The 18449-nt window shown below is 33.9% G+C and overlaps 1 protein-coding gene across 7 annotated transcripts in view; it reads left to right on the forward strand.

The window, feature by feature from the left end:
• Nucleotides 1-18449, forward strand: part of WRN (WRN RecQ like helicase) — a 134952-nt gene that overhangs the window by 41358 nt on the left and 75145 nt on the right. For all 7 annotated transcript variants that reach the window (XR_013993210.1, XM_081046237.1, XM_081046236.1 and 4 more), the window contains 7 exons: nucleotides 104-173; nucleotides 6040-6154; nucleotides 10571-10991; nucleotides 13060-13140; nucleotides 15576-15714; nucleotides 17045-17120; nucleotides 17747-17814. Coding sequence is in view for 6 of the 7 variants with exons in the window: in XM_081046237.1 (XP_080902363.1) it covers nucleotides 104-173; nucleotides 6040-6154; nucleotides 10571-10991; nucleotides 13060-13140; nucleotides 15576-15714; nucleotides 17045-17120; nucleotides 17747-17814 (970 nt within the window). In the remaining variant the exon portion in view is untranslated. The remainder of the gene's footprint in view (nucleotides 1-103; nucleotides 174-6039; nucleotides 6155-10570; nucleotides 10992-13059; nucleotides 13141-15575; nucleotides 15715-17044; nucleotides 17121-17746; nucleotides 17815-18449) is intronic.

Below are 18449 nucleotides of genomic sequence, written 5' to 3' on the forward strand. Positions count from 1 at the left end.
TTGGGTGCTTCAGGAATCACTGTTTTAGGTTTTTGTAAAGATGGGTCAGAGTTTTATTTTGGTGATTTTAGTATGCATTTTTCATTTTTCTGTTTTTCTATAGGCTGGTCTCATCATTTATCAAAAATTAAAAAATTTGGGTGAGGATGCACAGTTGTTTGCTATAAATAAAGGTATGTTATGATCTAAAAATAAAAGATAACATTTGAATTTGCTTTTTTGTTAGGTTTATCTCCAAAAAGACAATATTTATACGCGCGCAAAGTATTTAGTGTTATTACAACTTCTCGACTGTCTGAGCAGTGTTTACATTAGGTTAAGATCTATTTGGCCAAAGATAAGGATTTCAGACATATTACTTGTGGCAAAGCAGGACTTAACTACTTTAACGCTATTTATTAAGCTTCTAGAGTTGGGGCTTTGTGGCTTTTATAACATCAGTGATACAACCAGCTCTCCCCCAGTTTGAAGAGCAGACATCCTTGTTATAAATATTTGTAGTGTGTAAGCTGCTTTGTAGTACCCTGGTTTAAATTTCTATATTTTCTCCGGGGTGGGATAACTCTACTGTTTGTCTCCAAAAAGAATGGCTGCCTCATTCAACTTCAGGGCCTTTCTCAGATATCTCGATAGGTCAGTGATAGCAGACCTAGGTAGTAAATTGGAAGGGCCTGGACTTTTGTGTCACATAGACCAATGGTGGAATCCCAGCCATGTGATCTGGAATTTACCAGTTTTCCCATGTTTGAGTGGGTGATACGGGAGTGATAGCATAGAAAATACTTCATAGAATAGTTGTGGGTACTAAAAGGGACACACTCTTCAAAGCGCCTATATTGCTCTGTATGTAGTTGTTATTACTAGTCTTGTAGCTTCCTCTTCGAGATTTTAAGTAATTGTGTTTGTTAGATGTTAATTAAATTAGGTGATTTTGCTAAATAAACTTAAAAATATGGCATGATCTTGTCATATAAAATTACGTAATATCCTGTATAATTGTCACAAGAAGGGATCCATACCCTCTGTTGTAGACCCTCCTTTACAAAATGTTAAAGTATAAGAGGAGTTCTTATACTTTCTTTGTCTCCCTGGAAAACCACTTCTGATGAGCACATGCTGACTTTCTGTAGCTAAGTTACTGTGGCTAGAAATTATCTTGATTACTGAGTCAGGTAATATGTTTTTGAAGCTGAGCTAGATAACAAGATAAAAGAACTTGTTTAACTCATAATAGAATTAAATTCAACAGAGGGTATTCATGATTTTCTGATTTTGTGGTTTGTAACCTAGAATTGCTTCTAGGTTACACTTGCATTTTTTTCTGTCATGAAAATGCTTCTGAGGAATGTTTAAGCTATTTCACCAAAGTAACATATATTTATAAGTCAATACTGGAAGTCCTGCTATCTGTGTACCTGCCATTGCAATGCTACATTCTTTGACCCTCACTTTTATTCTCTATTACATTTTATAGCTAAGTATTTTGTGACATATGAAGTGCTGTAACTTGAGTAGGATGCCAGTGGATTGTAACTAAGAGAATCATTACTTTTTTCCGCTCCCTCCCTCCCTTCCTTCCTGATATTAAGTCAGAAATATTGACCTCACCTGTCTTGACTTTCCCTGGTCTACATATGGATGATATTTTCAAATGACCAATTTTCATCTTGTTATAAGATTTTGTTTTTTTCTTCTTATTAAAGGATAAAAATAGATTAGAACATTAGAAAATCAGAGGATATTTTTACATTATTTCTCACTGTTAAAATTTTAGCTTATTCCCAAGGTGGTAGATAATAAGCACTAAATGACATGGTAATTAAGTATGTATTTATTCACTTATTAAATATTGTTGAGTGCTTTACAATGTAGGAATACAGTAAACAAGACAGACATAAATCTGTTTCCTGAGAGGAAAACCTACAGTTTTATAGGAATACAAAAGAACAAAAAAGCAATTGCAATGGGGAGAGATGAGTCTTATGATGTAGGAAAACAAGTGCTATGGTTAGCGCATAGGAGAGGCGTCCAATGCATATTTGGAGGTATTAGAGAATATTTTCTGGAGAAAGTGATGTTTAAGGCAAGACCTCAGGTAATTGCAGTAGTTAGCTAGCTGAAGAGTAGCAGAAAAGTGTCATAGTTACAGAAGATAACAGATGCAAAAGTTTCAGAGATAAGAGAATTCGTGGTATCTATAGGCATGTAGCTCAGTGTGGTGAATTATCGAATATGGCAGGGTGAGAAGTGAAGGAGAAGCAGAAAAAGGAAAGCAGATAAGCCATGTGAAGGAGTTTACATTCCCTGCAAAGAGTTACTGAGGGTTTTAAACACAGGAGTGACGTGAATTACATTAAATAATGACTTGCACTGTAGAGCAGAAAATGGATTGTAGGAGGGCGAGGGTTGCATTCGGAAGACCTGTTAGGAGGCTCTTCCACTGCGTAATCCAACTGAGGTGATGGTGACTTGACCTGGGGACAGGGAGAAGTAGATGGATTCAGAATACATTTAATAGGGCAGTAGGATCAACAGAATTTGATGAGCTGATGAGAGCCACGTGACAAGGATCATTTCTGAGAGTTGTCGGCATGAGCAACAGAGATAATGACGAGGAGGAGCCATATTTGGAGATGAGGAGTCATGCAGTTGATTTTAAGTACGTTAAAGGAAGGAAGGCTTTGAGATAGCAAAGTGGAGGTGGCCAGAGGCACTCAGACATACAGCCTGTAACTCAGAAGACAGTTTGAGTTAAAAATAATTGGGAGTTAGACATAAAGAACTGGGGCTAAGAAGCTTGAGGAATCATTAGTATTTAATGCTTGCGTGGAGGAGGGACCACCAAAGGAGTTGCCGTGGGCATACAAGGAAATTAGGAGGTGTGGGGTGCAGAAACCAACTTAAGAACATGTTTTAAAAAATAGGAGGATGCACTCAACTGTTTTAAATTCTGAGAGTTTGAGAAACTGAGGACTTAGAATTAATCATTAGATTTGGCAATGTGGCAATCATTTGTAACATTTACTGCAGCTTTGGTGTACTGGGTGACAAAAGAGGGTTTTGAGGAAAGAGTGGTCTTTTGGGGCATGTGCTGGTAAAACAGAAAAGAGTCCACGGGCTTCAGTACATGAAGGTGCTATAACCTTAGCAAGAGTGGAGTAGTGGAATGATGTGGGTGGAAATCATTAACATAAATGGAGGACTAAGTTAGAGCTAAGGAATGTGAGAAAGCATGTGCGAACAGCTTTTCTTTAGAAGCTTGTTTTGGAAAGGGAATATTCTGTATTAATGTATTAATGTATTCATATAACATATTTGTGAAGTGTTTATTATGGGTCAAGTACTGTTCTAGTTTCACTTGACTGAAGTGAGAGGGAACGAGCCACGTGGATATCTGAGGGAAGGACATAGCAGGCATACTGGCAAGAAGGGGCAAAGCCTCTGAGTGTGATTGCTTGCCTTGTTCGAGAACACTGAGCATAACTGAAGCCAAATGAGTAAGGATGAGAGCAGTAGGAAATGAGGCTAGAAAAATAGCTTGGGCCAGATCATTTAGAGCCTTATAGGCTGTGACTTCATATTTTATTAATTAAAATAAATACAATGAATGATGGGAAACCGTTACAGGATTTGGAGCAGACTGACATGATTAAAATTTTATTTTAAAAGGATTTTTCTGGCTGCTATAGAGGGCAAGTGTTTAGGCAGAGAAGTCAGTTAGGAGGCTATTGTAATAGTCCAGGCAAGAGATGATAATTGTTTGGATTAGGCCAGTAGCAACAGAGGTGGTGAGAAGTGGTAGATTTTGCGTATGTTTTGAATGTATATATTGTGAAAAATTTGCTAATGAAGTCTCTGTAAGGTGTGAGATATAGAGACTGAGAAAACAATCCAGATATTTTGGTTGGATCAGCTGACTGAATGGAAGGGTCTGTTAATGGAAAAATTATGGGAAAGCAGGTTTTGGTGAGAAAAGCCTAGATTTCCGTTTTGGACATGCTAAATTTTAATTCCTTTTAATATCTAAGAACATATCTTGGAAATGTGATTCTGTGGTTAGGGGAAAGGTTGACGCTGATGTAACTTTGGGAATCATCTGTAGGAAGATGAGAGTTAAAACAGTGAGACTGAATCAGATAAAATAGGGAGTGAATGGAATGAAGAACCGAAGAGGTTCAAGTATTGACCTCAAAGGCACACCCACATTCAGGAAGATGAGGAGAGTACAGCAAAGAGGACTGAGAAGGGGCAATGGTAATGGAGCAAGTAGAGGAGGTGTGGTGTTCAGAAGCTAAGTGTAGAAAATGGAGGAAGTTACCAACTATTTTAAATACCTTGGAGAGTTTGAGAGAGATGATGAGGAATTAGAATTAACAATTAGATTTGACAGTGTGGAGACCTTTAGTAACCCTTCCCAAAGCAGCTATGCTGTATTGGTGGTGTTGTGAAAGCTTACTTGGAATCCGTTTAGGAGAAAATGGGAGTAGAAAATTTGAGATAACTCTTTGAAGATATTTTGCTATAAATGGGAGTAGTGCTATGAATACAGACTAATTAGCCTATTGGAGGTAGGACGATGAGATAGTTCTCTTCTTCTTGTTTCTATTTTCTTAGTGAAATAAGAGGTGAGTTGTTCCCTGAGTAAAAGGAGAAACAAACTGATATTGGATGCTGGAGAGAAAGAAAGAGGTATGACACAGTCATCTTGAGAGTGGGAAAGTGGGAAATGCAGTCATTACTGAGGGTTCATTTGAGATCTGTGTCATGAATTTAAAGCGATGTGAGGTGAGTCATCATAGATGTGTTTTATTTTCAGCTGTATTCAACTGTTTGGGTCTAGACATCAAACAGGTAAAAAAGCTGGATTTAATTAGAGTAGGGATTTTGCCAGGTAAATATCCTGGAGGGAGGAAGGAGCAAATGAGTTCAGTCCATAAAGAGCGAATGATTACTATAATAAGGGTAAGAAAGGGGAAAGTCAGAGGTGGTGTAGAGTGGGAGTGGGAAGGATAATGGATAAGGAAAAGGCTGTAGGGGCAGTGGTTCTGGTTCTGCAAGTGTGAAAGAATTGTGTTGGAGAAAGCATGTTTGGAAGAAGGAGAACATGTTGGTATTGCTGACAATTGGAATGCTGACAATTGAAGTTTGGAAGTGGTGACTTCATTGGCATTTATAAGGTCAAGAGTATGACTTTGGGAATGGGTGGCTGAGGTTAGTTGAGGAAAATATTGTTGGAAATGGAGGGATCAAAGAACTGAAAAGGCCACACTTTTAGGTGGAGCATCTCTGGGAATGTGGAAATCATTAGAAATTATCACAGGAGTAGTAGTGATGGGAAAGGTAGTGAACCAGATGCCAAAATCTTCAATGAATGAAAGGATGTGATTTTGAGATTAGAAGATAACTGCAGCAATCAGGAATAGCAGATTATATATGTTATATGCTTACAAGGAGCTGAACTTTTTGAATGACAAGATAAGTGGTAATAAAGAGTAAGAACTTCTAAGTCAGGAAAAGGTTTGGGAAATGAGAGCCGATTTTGTGGTACTGATGGGGAATGATGTGCCAGACAGAATGAAGTTCAGAGTTTGGAAGATGATCACTGATTAGAAAGGCTTCATGTTTTATTTTGGTGATGACTGATAATGAGGGCAGTGAGAAATGGCTGTCGGGGAAGGTCATGTTTTACCAAACTGTATTTAATAAGTAGCAGCCACATGGTGTTATATTAATTTCTGATTTTAAAATAGTTCCAATTCTCATTTCTATCTTCTCCTTCTGCCTTGGTTGATAACCAGTGGGTTGTAATATGTATGAATGCATATCATTTCCAATTTATTCTAAAATTTAAATAGCAAAAATTTTAAAGGGAAATAAAATGACTAAGATGGTTTGAAGATAGGATAAGGAAGTCTTTTTGTTGGAATTCACTTAAAGAAAGAAAATGAAAATGTGAGCCCTAATACTGTTTAAATAAATGTCTAAATAACATATCTCTGCTTTATGGTTTGCAGATTAATATTAATTCTTTTTTTCCAGAGGAAGAAATACTACCTAGTGATATGAAGAAACAATTGGCTTCTGTCTCTGAGGAGATGATGGATCTGGCTAAGCATCTTCCAGACAGTTTCGGAAAATTGGAAAATCCACAGAGGTTAAATATTTTCTGGTTTTTTGTTTGTTTGTTTTTTGTTTTAAATCAGTTCTGTCTGTTTCTATTGTGTTTTTCTACCTATGAGGAATTACTGTTCATTAAAGTAGACCCATAAATTTGCTTTAATACATGCACACAGACCGATGTATGAATTTGAGAGCTATCTTTCCAATTGTTAAATTATGCATCTGTTGACGAAAAACATCCAGCTTAAGAGAAAGCGTATAAGAGTTTATTTGAGTCAAACTGACGACAATTGCGGGGAAGAAAAATCTCAGCGGATTGAGAAAATGCTGTGCGAAATGGCGGTTTGCAGCTTATTTTATACATAAAATCAAAAGAGGAAGGTTACATGAAATCCATTGGTGATAGATTAAGGGGGTGGGAGAAAGCAAGCGGGGAAATCTCTGGGATTGGATAAAAGTAAATTGGAGAGACAGGTACTTCTTTCACAGAGGTGGGTATAGGATAGTTAATAGTTCTCATAAACATGTTGATCAAAAGACAAGAATAATAATGAGGGATTCAATACTTTCCTGCTCTGGTGTGGGGGGGGATTACTGACATTCCAAAGAGGTTATTTTAGGCGCAGAAAAACAACAGGCCCACTTACAGGCACAGATTACCTTTATGAAGGAAGCTAAAAATGTGACTTCCTGCCATGGCCCACTTAATTATGAAATTTTTTTTATGCTGACACCATCTGTGTGGTTATTTTCAGTCTCCTGAGCTTGTCAGGTTTAATACATGGCCCCTTTCCCGTCCCCATATAAAAAAGTTTAAGGCTTTTCTATCTGCTTTGTAGGATGTTTAATGAAACAAAGCAAAATAAAGTTCATAAGTCCATGTGACGGAAAATATTTAAGAGTCAAAGTTATCTTTTTCTTTGTTTTTATGGGCATCTTTCATTTAATTATAGTTTGTTCACTTGAAATCTATAAATAAAAACTTTTATATTTATAGCTTCAATTTTCCCATTACTATCTGATTATTATATAAAAAATTCTACCTAGACAGTACACTATTAGAACAGGAGGCATTCAGATTTTAAAGATCATTTTAGAGCTAATGTACTAGACAACTTGAGCTATTTGGGTTAACAGACATGGGTCTACTGGTGCTGTGTAGCTGGCTCTTTTTTGGAACCAGGTCTTGGCCTAGTCTTACTTGCTGAATGACTTCCTTGTTAAATCTCTAAAAGCAGGATTGCTCTTGAACAGTGAATGAATACAGTGTGGTAATATAATTTTGAGGCAAAAATGCTTTGTAGAAATATGAAGCGGTTGAAATAGAATTCTGACTCTGACAAAATGAATGTTAATATATTCTGTTTTGAATGAGATTTGTGATATATTTTGATTGAGAGATTTCCAAATAGAATATAGAAATTCAGCTCTTTTTCGAAGTCATTTTTTTCCTTCTACAAATTTTGTTTAGTAGTTTTTAATGTGATTTTGAGAATTTCTGAAAGATGTAACTCTCAAATGGGAAGGGTATCAGTAAAACCATTTCTTACTCATTTTCACATTTTTTTCTCTCCATGAAAGATGAGAAATTACCTTTTACATGATGTTTACATACATTTCAGATTTTTGTTCTGGCAATTAAAATACCTATTGAGTGTAAATTACATATGCTTTAATGCTTTGCTTTATAATACCAAAGCTAAATAGGTTTCCTTAAAACTTGAGAATGGGAAATACTGGATTCGTTTTTAGTAAAGATAGATCTTGTAAAGTTTAAGTGCCAAAAGAAGAACTAGTTAAATCTCTTATTTCAGGTTCTTTGTAACAACTGTGCAGCAGTACCTAATTATGTAGATTATACCTCAGAACCAGGAGGGAACAAAAAAGGCATCTGAATAGCCGTAATACATGCTCTAAGCATGAATTCACCTAACTGCATTTGTAGTGGAGTATGTGAGGTTACATTCAGAACATGTTTGCTTTTCATTTACAGATACAGTTTGCAAGTATCCAATTAAAATGAAAACTAGGTATGGATAAGGAATGGTATGCACATGATAAATCTGGAGATTACAGTTGGCTGTCTCTGAAGGAGTGGCCAAAACTATAAAAATTAGAAATAAGAACTTTTAAAATAGAGCAGTTTGAGATTTGTTACAAAAGGGAATAGCTTTATGCTTCCAGTGGACCTGGGAAGATATTGGACTATATTTAGTCATTGATTTAAATTTAGTACATATCTGTTGTATTGCTGTCATGCACTTGACGGTCTGCTGGGTGCAGGCTACAACGTAATACACATAATAACAATCCTAAGAAAGAAGGAAAAGTACACTGTACCTTACTGAAGAAGGCTAGACAGCTTTTGGTATTATTTAGAGTAAATAGTTATCTTACATAAAACATGTTATTCTCTGATGTTAGCACAGGATAAGTGAGCCCTTGCCATCTTGCCAGCCTATGTGTCACTCGTTGATGTGTTTATATGTCACAACATTCCTTGTGCGTGTAACAATTAAACTGTGTCTCTTATCTGTTCCCACTAATATGTTTGCATATATGTCTCATATTTGAATACCTGTGTATAATGCTAAATGTTCTTTATAAGATTTCAAGAGTTTTAGATTGTTAGAATTACTGAGATTTTAGGTTTAAATTTAATTTTGCCTGTGTTTGTATTGACCTAGACTTGGTCAACTGAAGCTTGAGCCCAACTTTGGAGTATTGTTAATAGTGCTATTTTTCGGTGTGGAAATAATTCATGAAACAACTTAGCATTTTTAATAGTTTATTCCCATGAATGATCAAATCTTTATTTGAATCATCAGTATAAAAACTTTAAAAGTCATGTTAGACTTTATTAAGTATTGATTTTAATACAAAAAAAATTAGAAGAGCTAAACACAAGCTTTAAACAGTAAAGCATGTCTCATTTATATTTCCTTTTCTCCTTCAAATTTCTACTTTTGTGAAGTAACTGAAAATTGCTGGAATAAGGCCCATAACCAACAGGCAAGATAGTGTGCTTCATTTTACACTCCAGCAGTGGTTTTCCTCTCCAGTTAACCAGGATTGGTTATAATATAGCTGTATAAAGTCACTTAGTTAAAATGTTTTATTAGCTGGCCGGCCTGGTGGCTCAGACGGAGCTCCGTGCTCCTAACTCCGAGGGCTGCTGGTTCGATTCCCACATGGGCCAGTGGGCTCTCAACCACAAGGTTGCCGGTTCAACTCCTCGAGTCCTGCAAGGGATGGTGGGCAGCGCCCCCTGCAACTAAGATTGAACATGGCACCTTGAGCTGAGCTGCTGCTGAGCTCCCGGATGGCTTGGTTGGTTGGAGCACGTCCTCTCAACCACAAGGTTGCTGGTTCGACTCCCGCAAGGGATGGTAGGCTGTGCCCCCTGCAACTAGCAACGGCAACTGGACCTGGAGCTGAACAGCACCCTCCACAACTAAGATTGAAAGGACAACAATTTGACTTAGAAAAAAAAAAGTTATATTAGCAACTATAATTAAAGAGTTAAGAAACTCAGTTCATATTTATTTATATACATCTTCTACATATTTTTTTACTTCTTACATTTGCCCACTGAGGGAAATTTTTTTTTATTATAAAGAATATGTCTCTAGTTTTGAGATTTTTGAAGATGCAAAACAGCATCATTTTCGAATATCGTAAGCACTCTTAGGTCTTGCATTTGGGACTAGTTTGATCAGTAAATGGAAAAAACGAGGTAAAACATGGGATCATAAACATTTTCTTTTAGCTTAACTTATTAATATGTATGTGTTCCTAGTCTTTTGGCATACATCATGGCTTTTTCATTAAATATTGGCCTGCTGTTTGGAGTTTTGCAGTTTCTTGTTTCAAACATCAATATGTATCACCTACAATTTCCAGTTTCAGTTTCTTTAAAATGGAGTGAAAACTTCAGACACTTGAAGCAATCTGAATGCAGAGTCCTAATATTTTTCCTCCAAACTTTTATAGTTATTTTAACTATAGTTACTCAGACAAAACTTTTTTTAAAAAAGACATTTACTGAGCCTTTCCATATGTTCAACTTAGAATTCAATGAAATAACATTCGTTTTTTTTTGGTGGTCATGTATCACACTGATTTGATTTACATTTAATTAAATTAACTACCATAAAAAGTATGGCTGACATAAACATTTAGTTTGGGACCAAACACTGCTGTACTTAATAAGCATACCAGACAACTGTTGAATGCAGAAGTGTGTTGCTGTATTAGAGAGCAGCCTGCCAGCGATAAGCACACGTATAGTGTGCAGTAGGGAATGAAGAGCAACCTTAATCCAATGTGTATGTAAGTGAAGGTCAGTTTAGTAAGATGCTACTTATTCAAAAGCATTAAAACTTGTCCTTATAGTTAATGCTTGTTAATAGTTGAATGAACTTTTCTTAACTTTATTATTTTTTTTTAGGGTTTCTATATTATTGAAGGATATTTCAGAAAATCTACATTCAGTGAGGAAGATGATACTTGGTTCTACCGAGACTGAGTTGAGGCCCAGAAGGAATTTTAACTTATTACCATTGGAAGATCCACCTGCTGGTAGAGTACAACAGAAACAAAATAAAGAAGATGAAATTTTCACTACAGTTGAAGATGAGACATGGGACACAGCACTTGATAATTTAATTACACATGATGGAGAAAATATGCATGGAAATGGAGTGGAACAAGGAGGTGGATTTGAAGATGGACTAAAAGTCATTAACTTGAAAGAGAATACAGAAGGAATTTATTTGATGTCCTTAGGTACTGCAGTATATGAACTCCAAATTTTGAAACAGCAGGCTCAGGAAAATGACCTTAGTGATGATACTTGCAAATTTCCTGAGGTAACTAAATAAAGAGAAAACAATTCTCATTTCAATAATAGGGGTTGGCTGATTTTCTTTTTTTAGTGTAAAGGGACAGTAAATATTTAGGCTTTGTAGATTGCACACTCTCTGTTGTAATGACTCAATTCTGCCAACTATAGACAAAAGTAAACAATTGAGCTTGTCTGCATTTCAGTAAAAGTATTTACAAAAATAAAAAATAGGCTGGATTTGACTTGAGAACCATAATTTGCTTCTCTTGACTTGGTATAATAAGAAACATCTTATAGTCTTATAGTGGAAAGATTTCATGGTGTCAGTACGCATTTGTTGTAAAATATTATTTTAGCTCTTCTGCTTCTTACATAATAGATATCTGCTTTTGTTTTTTGGATTCCCTACATATCTACTAGTGTTTACTCTTATGAACTTAATTTTGGGGAGTATTTTTATTTCCTCATACAGATTTTCTTTACTTGCTATCATGAGAGGATTCTTCATAAATGGATGTTTTTGCTTGACACTAACATTTACTGTCATATGGAGAGTCAGTGAGCTATGTTTTTTTCTTAATAGATTATTGTTAAACATTCTATATTCTCTCTCAACTTCATGTTTTGATTTCTAATTATGTTCTGATTCGATTAGTTTGTGAGGTATTGTTTTTATCTTGGCCATGTTAAGTATATTTTTTTCAAAGAATGAAATTGTATAGAGGAATGTTTCTTTTGTTGTAAAGACAGATCATAAAAAGAGATGTCATATAACTATATTGTTATCTCATTCGTTTTTTATTAGTTTTAAAAATTATCTGTGATACCCGTATTCAGTATAGAATTTTATACTTTTTTTTACAATAACTACATTTTTAAGCTTTTTAAAATTAGATTTAAAAGTCATTTAATAGGGTTATTTCTCTGTCAGTTATGATAGCAATCAAAGTCTCAGTATTTGAGAAATTCTTTATGTTTTTGTTATTATTAGTAATCATTTCTATCAGCATATAAATACACTTTATTTTAAAATTGTTTTCAAACTATTCTCATGCTGACAATTTGTAAAACAGATTCCTTTTTGGGAAACGTGTTTTGCTAATGCTAAATGCTAACATCTGCATTACCCTTTAATTTTCTAGAAATTTCACATGTGTACAGTTTAAAATGATGTTTCACATAATGATATGGAATTATGGTCTGACTGACATCATTTCTCCAATTATTGCCATTTTTTACTGTGTAATAATTATTAGCATTTTTCCCCTTTATTCATTAAAGACCCTGTTTAAAAAGTAAATTTTTCTCTTCTTGTATAAAAATTGTTTTAAAATCTTTTAAAGCTTAATTTTTGCAGGATATTTAAGACTATACTTTCTTTTCCTACTTACAGTTTAAAGATTAGACATTTTGGTGAGGGTCCTCTCTTCTATATTTCTTTTGTGGATATCTTCTTCGCAGGTTCCCATGCTGTAGGACACTTACTTCCTGGGTATTGCCAAATTATTATAAAGGTTCCTCATATCCAAACATCAGCCCTGGCTAAATAAATAATTTATCTGATGCTGTTTTTCAAATATATGTAGACGCTATCTGTAAAATAGTGATTTATGTAAAAGTAGTTTTACAATCATAATAGCTTTTTATGATCTTTTTAAAATCAGTGCATAGAAAAGAACAACTGTTGTTCCTGGCTTTGTACAGAAAATTTCAACCTTTCAAAGAGGTTATTGGACTCAAAAAGTTTGGGAAACACAATTTGACATTGTTTAACCATAGTTGAACTTGTCTTTGTATTCTCATTTAGAGTGTGGGCTTTATTTCAAGTCTGTTTATCTTGTGTATCTTTCCAACTGCATTTCTTTCTTTCTCTTTTTATTTGGTTCTTTGTTTCTTTGTTTCTATGTTTATTCCTCCTCTTTCTTCCTCCCTACAACCTTCTCTTCCTTATTTTCTTTTTCTCTTCTTATCATATAAGCACAAAAATATATATTACAAATTTACCTATTAGACAAGAGAACTATATTTTGTAGAAAAGAGGATATGGAGTCAATTAGACGAGAAATTAAGCTTTGAATTATTTTTTTTTAAAGCATTTATCTTCCAATGATAATGAAGAGGATACATCTTATGTAATTGAAAGTGATGAAGATTTAGAAATGGCAATGCTTAAGGTATGTTTAAAATTATAGAAAATTACTTCCAAATGAAATTTAATTAATTAAAATATTAGTTAGTTCTAAACTGGTCCCATCACGATGAGATTGCTATCAATTATGTAACATTAGATTTTGTTTTCTAATTCATATTTCTTTATATCTTTACATGGTCTATGAATAATGTTTTAGTAGCAATATGTCAATTTTTACATACTAGAAAACAATTACATCACTTTCTTTTAGTCTTTTTCTGAAATGTGGGTAGTGATTCAGCTCTCCAGGATAGGTTTCCCTTTCTCCCCATTTATGTACAAAGGTCAGACAATTAAGTTCACAAACTCATCCTAGAAAAAGTGCTACATACCTCATTGCTGAATATCACTATGTCACCTTCGAAATACTCCCCTTGGGAAGCTATGCACCGACACCAGTGCCTAGTCCACCCTTCAAAGCAATTTGGAACTCTTTTTCTGGAATGGCTATCAGAGTTGCCATCCTATTACCCTAGATGTCCTGAATGTCATCAAAATGTCTTCCTTTCAATATTTCCTTTCTCTTTGAGTAAAGAAAGAAGTCATTGGGAGGCCAGATCAGGTGAGTAGGGAGGGTGTTCCAAACCAACACAGTTATTGGTTTACTGGCTAAAATCCCCCTCGCTGACCGTGCCCTGTGAGCCTGGTGCATTGTCGTGATGCAAGAGCCATGAATTGTTGGCGAAAAGTTCAGGTCATCTTTTTCACGCAACCTTTCAGCACCTCCAAATAGTTAAACTTGGTTAACTGTTTGTCCAGTTGGTATAAATTCATAATGAATAATCCCTCTGATATCAAAAAAGGTTAGTAACATCGTTGCAACAAGTTCACGAACTTAATTGTCAGACCCCATATATCCCCTTTTATTTGGAAGTTCTGTTTTTATACATTTAGTATTCTTTCTTTTTTTGGTTTTATTTACTATGGATACTTTGTATTTTGTAAATAATTTTCTAATATTTTGAATGGTTCAGTTTTCCCATTACCAATATTGAAATTACTATTTTATAATTTATGTATTTTCTACTCTATCGCCTAACCTCTAGTTTCTTTGTCAGGTGTTGTGAACCAAAGATGAATAAATAGTGAAAAAAAGCCTAAATTCAGCCTAATTAAGTGAAAAATCAAATTACAGAAGTTCACCATTATGCATACTTTTTGTTCCTCATTTTTAGATCAATGTGATGTTTCTTTTATGAAATGAGATTAGATTTTTAACTTTTCAGTTTTGAGGCAGAGTAATGAGTAGTGATTAGGAATGTGGATTCTGATTTTAGATGTAGGTTTGAATCCCAGCTTCTCCATTTATTAGCTGTGTGATTTTGAGCAAGTTTGTTACTCAGTTAGCAGTTCTAATTATTATTTAAGCTATTACTTGTGAGAGCTTAGTCCAGAGCCTAGTCTTTTGTAAGTGTTTAATAAATATTAGCTAACAGTAATAATAGACATAAAAATGCTAAATCATGTTCCTTTATTGATTAACCATTTCTTTGAAGAGTGCTATTTAAGTACGTTTGTAGGATACTTGAGGACTTCTATAAACTTACATATTGAACCTCTTAAAATTAATCTGGAGGCCCATCTGAGAGAATTTTATTTTCAAAATTCTTTTCTAAGTATGTTTGTTGACTTGAATAAAAAATAAGAAACAGAATCACTTTTTTTTTTCCTTTTCTAGGCCTGAAATGAACATACTTTTTAAAAAACCTTTAAAGTCAAATGTATTAAATGGAAGTTTTATAAACAAAAAAGAATGAGAACTGTGGTTTAATAATTCTTCCTGTCACTTCCCAGTAAAAAATTTACAAATGAAACAATTTTGAACTGTCCTAATATTCTTTAAATAGATAACCTTCATTTAGGGGAAGAAATCAGATATACTCAAGCCAAAATAAAACTAAAAAACTTTATGTCACATTTGTAATGTTTCTGTCTTAAAATTATTTGAATCTTTTCTGTTCTGTTTTGACAATTCCAGAAACACGTGTATTGTTTGCTTATAGCATAAACTCAAAATCAATGTGACTGACATGTGATACAGAGGAAGTCATTACAAAAATAACATTGAAACCCACATTTACCACTTGGGAATTGAAAACATTGAATTATGATAAAGAAGAACATGTTTTAAATTATATAAATTCATAATTTATGATAACTCTCTCCAGGTGCAGTTCATTATATGCTATTAATGACCCCTGTTTATGCTGAAAGTATTCCATCTCTGGCCTTGTGCCTTAGAAACCATTCTTAAGCACATACATATTTAAACTGGAGCACGCATGTTCTTTTGTGTTATTGCTTGTACATCTGCCAGCTTTTAACAAAATTGTAGGTTCTGTTAATAATACTTCTTTTGTGTTTGGTGAAAAAGACATGACACCGTCAATGGTTTTAAAATTAGTTTTAAACTTTCAGTCTTTAGAAGACCTAAATAGTGGCACAGTAGATCCAATTCATTCAACATGCATAGAAGTGGAAAGAAACCTGGATGTTCTTTCTAAAGAAAATGAAGATGAGGATGAAGCTATTGAAAAGGAAGAAGAAGATGATGAAGGTAAGCACTGTACTATGTTTGAAATGACTCACCTCTGATACCTGTCAATGACTTTCATTAGCGGTCCAGTTTTTAAATGTTTTGAAGGTCAAGGATTTCGTGGCATATAGTTAATTAGATCTTAAAAACTTGTCATTAAATCCCTTAGTGCTTTGGTCTTCATAAAGCACAATAACTATAAAAATAGAGTTATAGAAGGGTTGTATCATTTGGTGACCGTGGTGATGTAAAACATTTCATCCTGAATTTTATATTCTGTTTATCAAAATTATAAAAAATCGTTAATAAAAAAATCATAAATTACTTACATTAAACATTATTATAAATGACAGACACACAGTATCTGTTTCTTTGGAGGTTATTACTTAAAACAACTGGCACAATTTCAAATAGCAAAATAGACTAATTTCCCTACTGTGTGTCCTAACTATAGTAAAGAAGCCACTAAGTGAATCTCCTATTATTTAAATGTAACAGTATTTATTGCGGCAAACTTTGGAGTCTTCTCATAAATCTAGAGCTCTATTTCATCAATGTTATAACGTGCAAATTTAAAATACATTTTGTAGGTGGAAAACATGAAGATGTTAAAAAATGTTTTTCCCTTTGTTTTCTTGTATTAAATGGAGACATAATATCTCCAAATCAATTTAGTTTTCTATTTTGAATTGTTAAAGCTGAGAAGTATAATATTGAATTTTCATTTGTTCAGAGATGAATTATCTTGATTCTTTGTGTTCTTTCTTGGCCACTAGTGAATCTTTCAAACTGAGCAGAAAATGAAAATCAGTTTGGTAAAATTCACTAACCCTCTTCTGTATGCAGTTAGAATTTTGGTCAAAGATTTGGTGGAATGGTAACTAAGATGAAGACTATATTTTATCTGTGGATTTTGTAGTGTAATTTCTGATTACTATATATAATATAGTATATATAAATCCAAATACTGTATATAAATCCATATATATATATATCTATATATAAATACTATATATAAATCCAAAAATTTGGATTTATATATAGCTTGGGTCTAAATGTTAGTTTTTAGAAGTATAGCAAATACTAAAACATCGTTTTTTTTACAGTGCTGGCAAAGTATGAACCACAACAAAGTTCTGATTCTTAGTATTAAGTCATTATCAAGGTGTTTACCTGGAGGCATGACTGGTACCCAGAGGACCAAATTGGTTGAATTTAAAAGACAGAAAACAGTTACCTTTGGTACCTATCACTGTAGTTTTTACAAGAAACCAATGAAATAAAGCTTTTATTCCCTCTCACCCTATGTACTTCTATTTTAACATAAATGCACATTTTATTTTATTTTAAGACCATTCAATACCAGAACCTAATGCAAATCAAATTACTTGCCTCAAGACCTACTTTGGCCATTCCAGTTTTAAGCCGTGAGTATAATCTCAATTAATTAAATTGCATATTTACTGTTTTCTTCACAAGGGAATAAAGGCTAAGAATTCACCCATTTAACAGTAACAGCACAACTTATAGTTTATACACACCACACTGTATTTCTTATAAGTGACTACACACTTATTTTGAAGTAATAGTTATATAAAATTCATATCTGTAAATTATGTTTTTAAGCAAGGAAAAAATGGTTTTCCTGACCATAGAGAGTTTGGGGTAGAAACTAGCTTAAATACATTAATAAATGAATCTTAATTTAATGGAGACTTGTTTTTCGTTAAATATCTGTGTGCCTATTTTGTGCATCTTATTGTCCAAGCCATGCTGATGTAATAGAAATTCATAAGACAACAGTTTGAAGAACAGTGATAATCTTTTCAATTTTAATATATTCAAATGATCTCTGTAATAAAACCTAAAGTGGGAGATTGATCAAAGGGGTGTCTTCATTTTAAAGTTCTAGGGCTGATACATTTTCATATTGAAGCTCAAAAATATAAAAGAAATGCTATTAGAGGAAATGAAAAAATTAAATGAGTTTCAGCTGGTCCTTTCCGTTTCTTATTAGTAAAACAAAATAGCTTTTTGGTTTTTTACCCTCCAGAGTTCAGTGGAAAGTGATTCATTCTGTATTGAAAGAAAGAAGAGATAATGTTGTTGTCATGGCAACTGGTAAGTTATACTTAAGCAAATAAATAGCTTAACCATTTAACAAATAAAATTTAAAGATTTGGAAATACCTAATCTTGCATTAAACTCTCAAAATACAAATAAAGTAAGTAGTTCCTCCTTATACACGGTTTTACTTTCTGTGGTTTCAGTTACCTACAATCAACCACTGTCTGAAAATATTGCATGGAAAGTTTCAGAAATAAACAATTCATAAGTTTCAAAATGCCCACCTTTCTGAGTCGCATGATGAAATCTCACACAGTCCCACTCTATCCTGCCCAGGATATGAATCATCCCTTTGTCCAGCATATCCATGCTGTGTACACTACCTGCCCAACAGTCACTTAGTAGCCATTTCAGTTATCAGATCAACTATCACAGTATTGCAGTGCTTGTGTTCAAGTCACCCTAATTTTACTTAGCAATGGCCCCAAAGTGCAAGAGTAGTGATGCTGGCAATTTTGTTATGCCAAAGAGAAGCTGTAAAGTACTTCCTTTAAGTGAAAAGGTGAGTACAGTTCAATAAAGTATTTTGACAGAGAGGAGGCAGACCACAGTCCCATAACTTTTGTTACAGTATAATGTTATAATTGTTCTATTTTATTATTAGTTATTTTTAATCTCTTACTGTGCCT

Source organism: Rhinolophus hipposideros, assembly GCF_964194185.1.
Source record: "Rhinolophus hipposideros genome assembly, chromosome: 4".
Lineage (NCBI taxonomy): Eukaryota > Metazoa > Chordata > Mammalia > Chiroptera > Rhinolophidae > Rhinolophus > Rhinolophus hipposideros.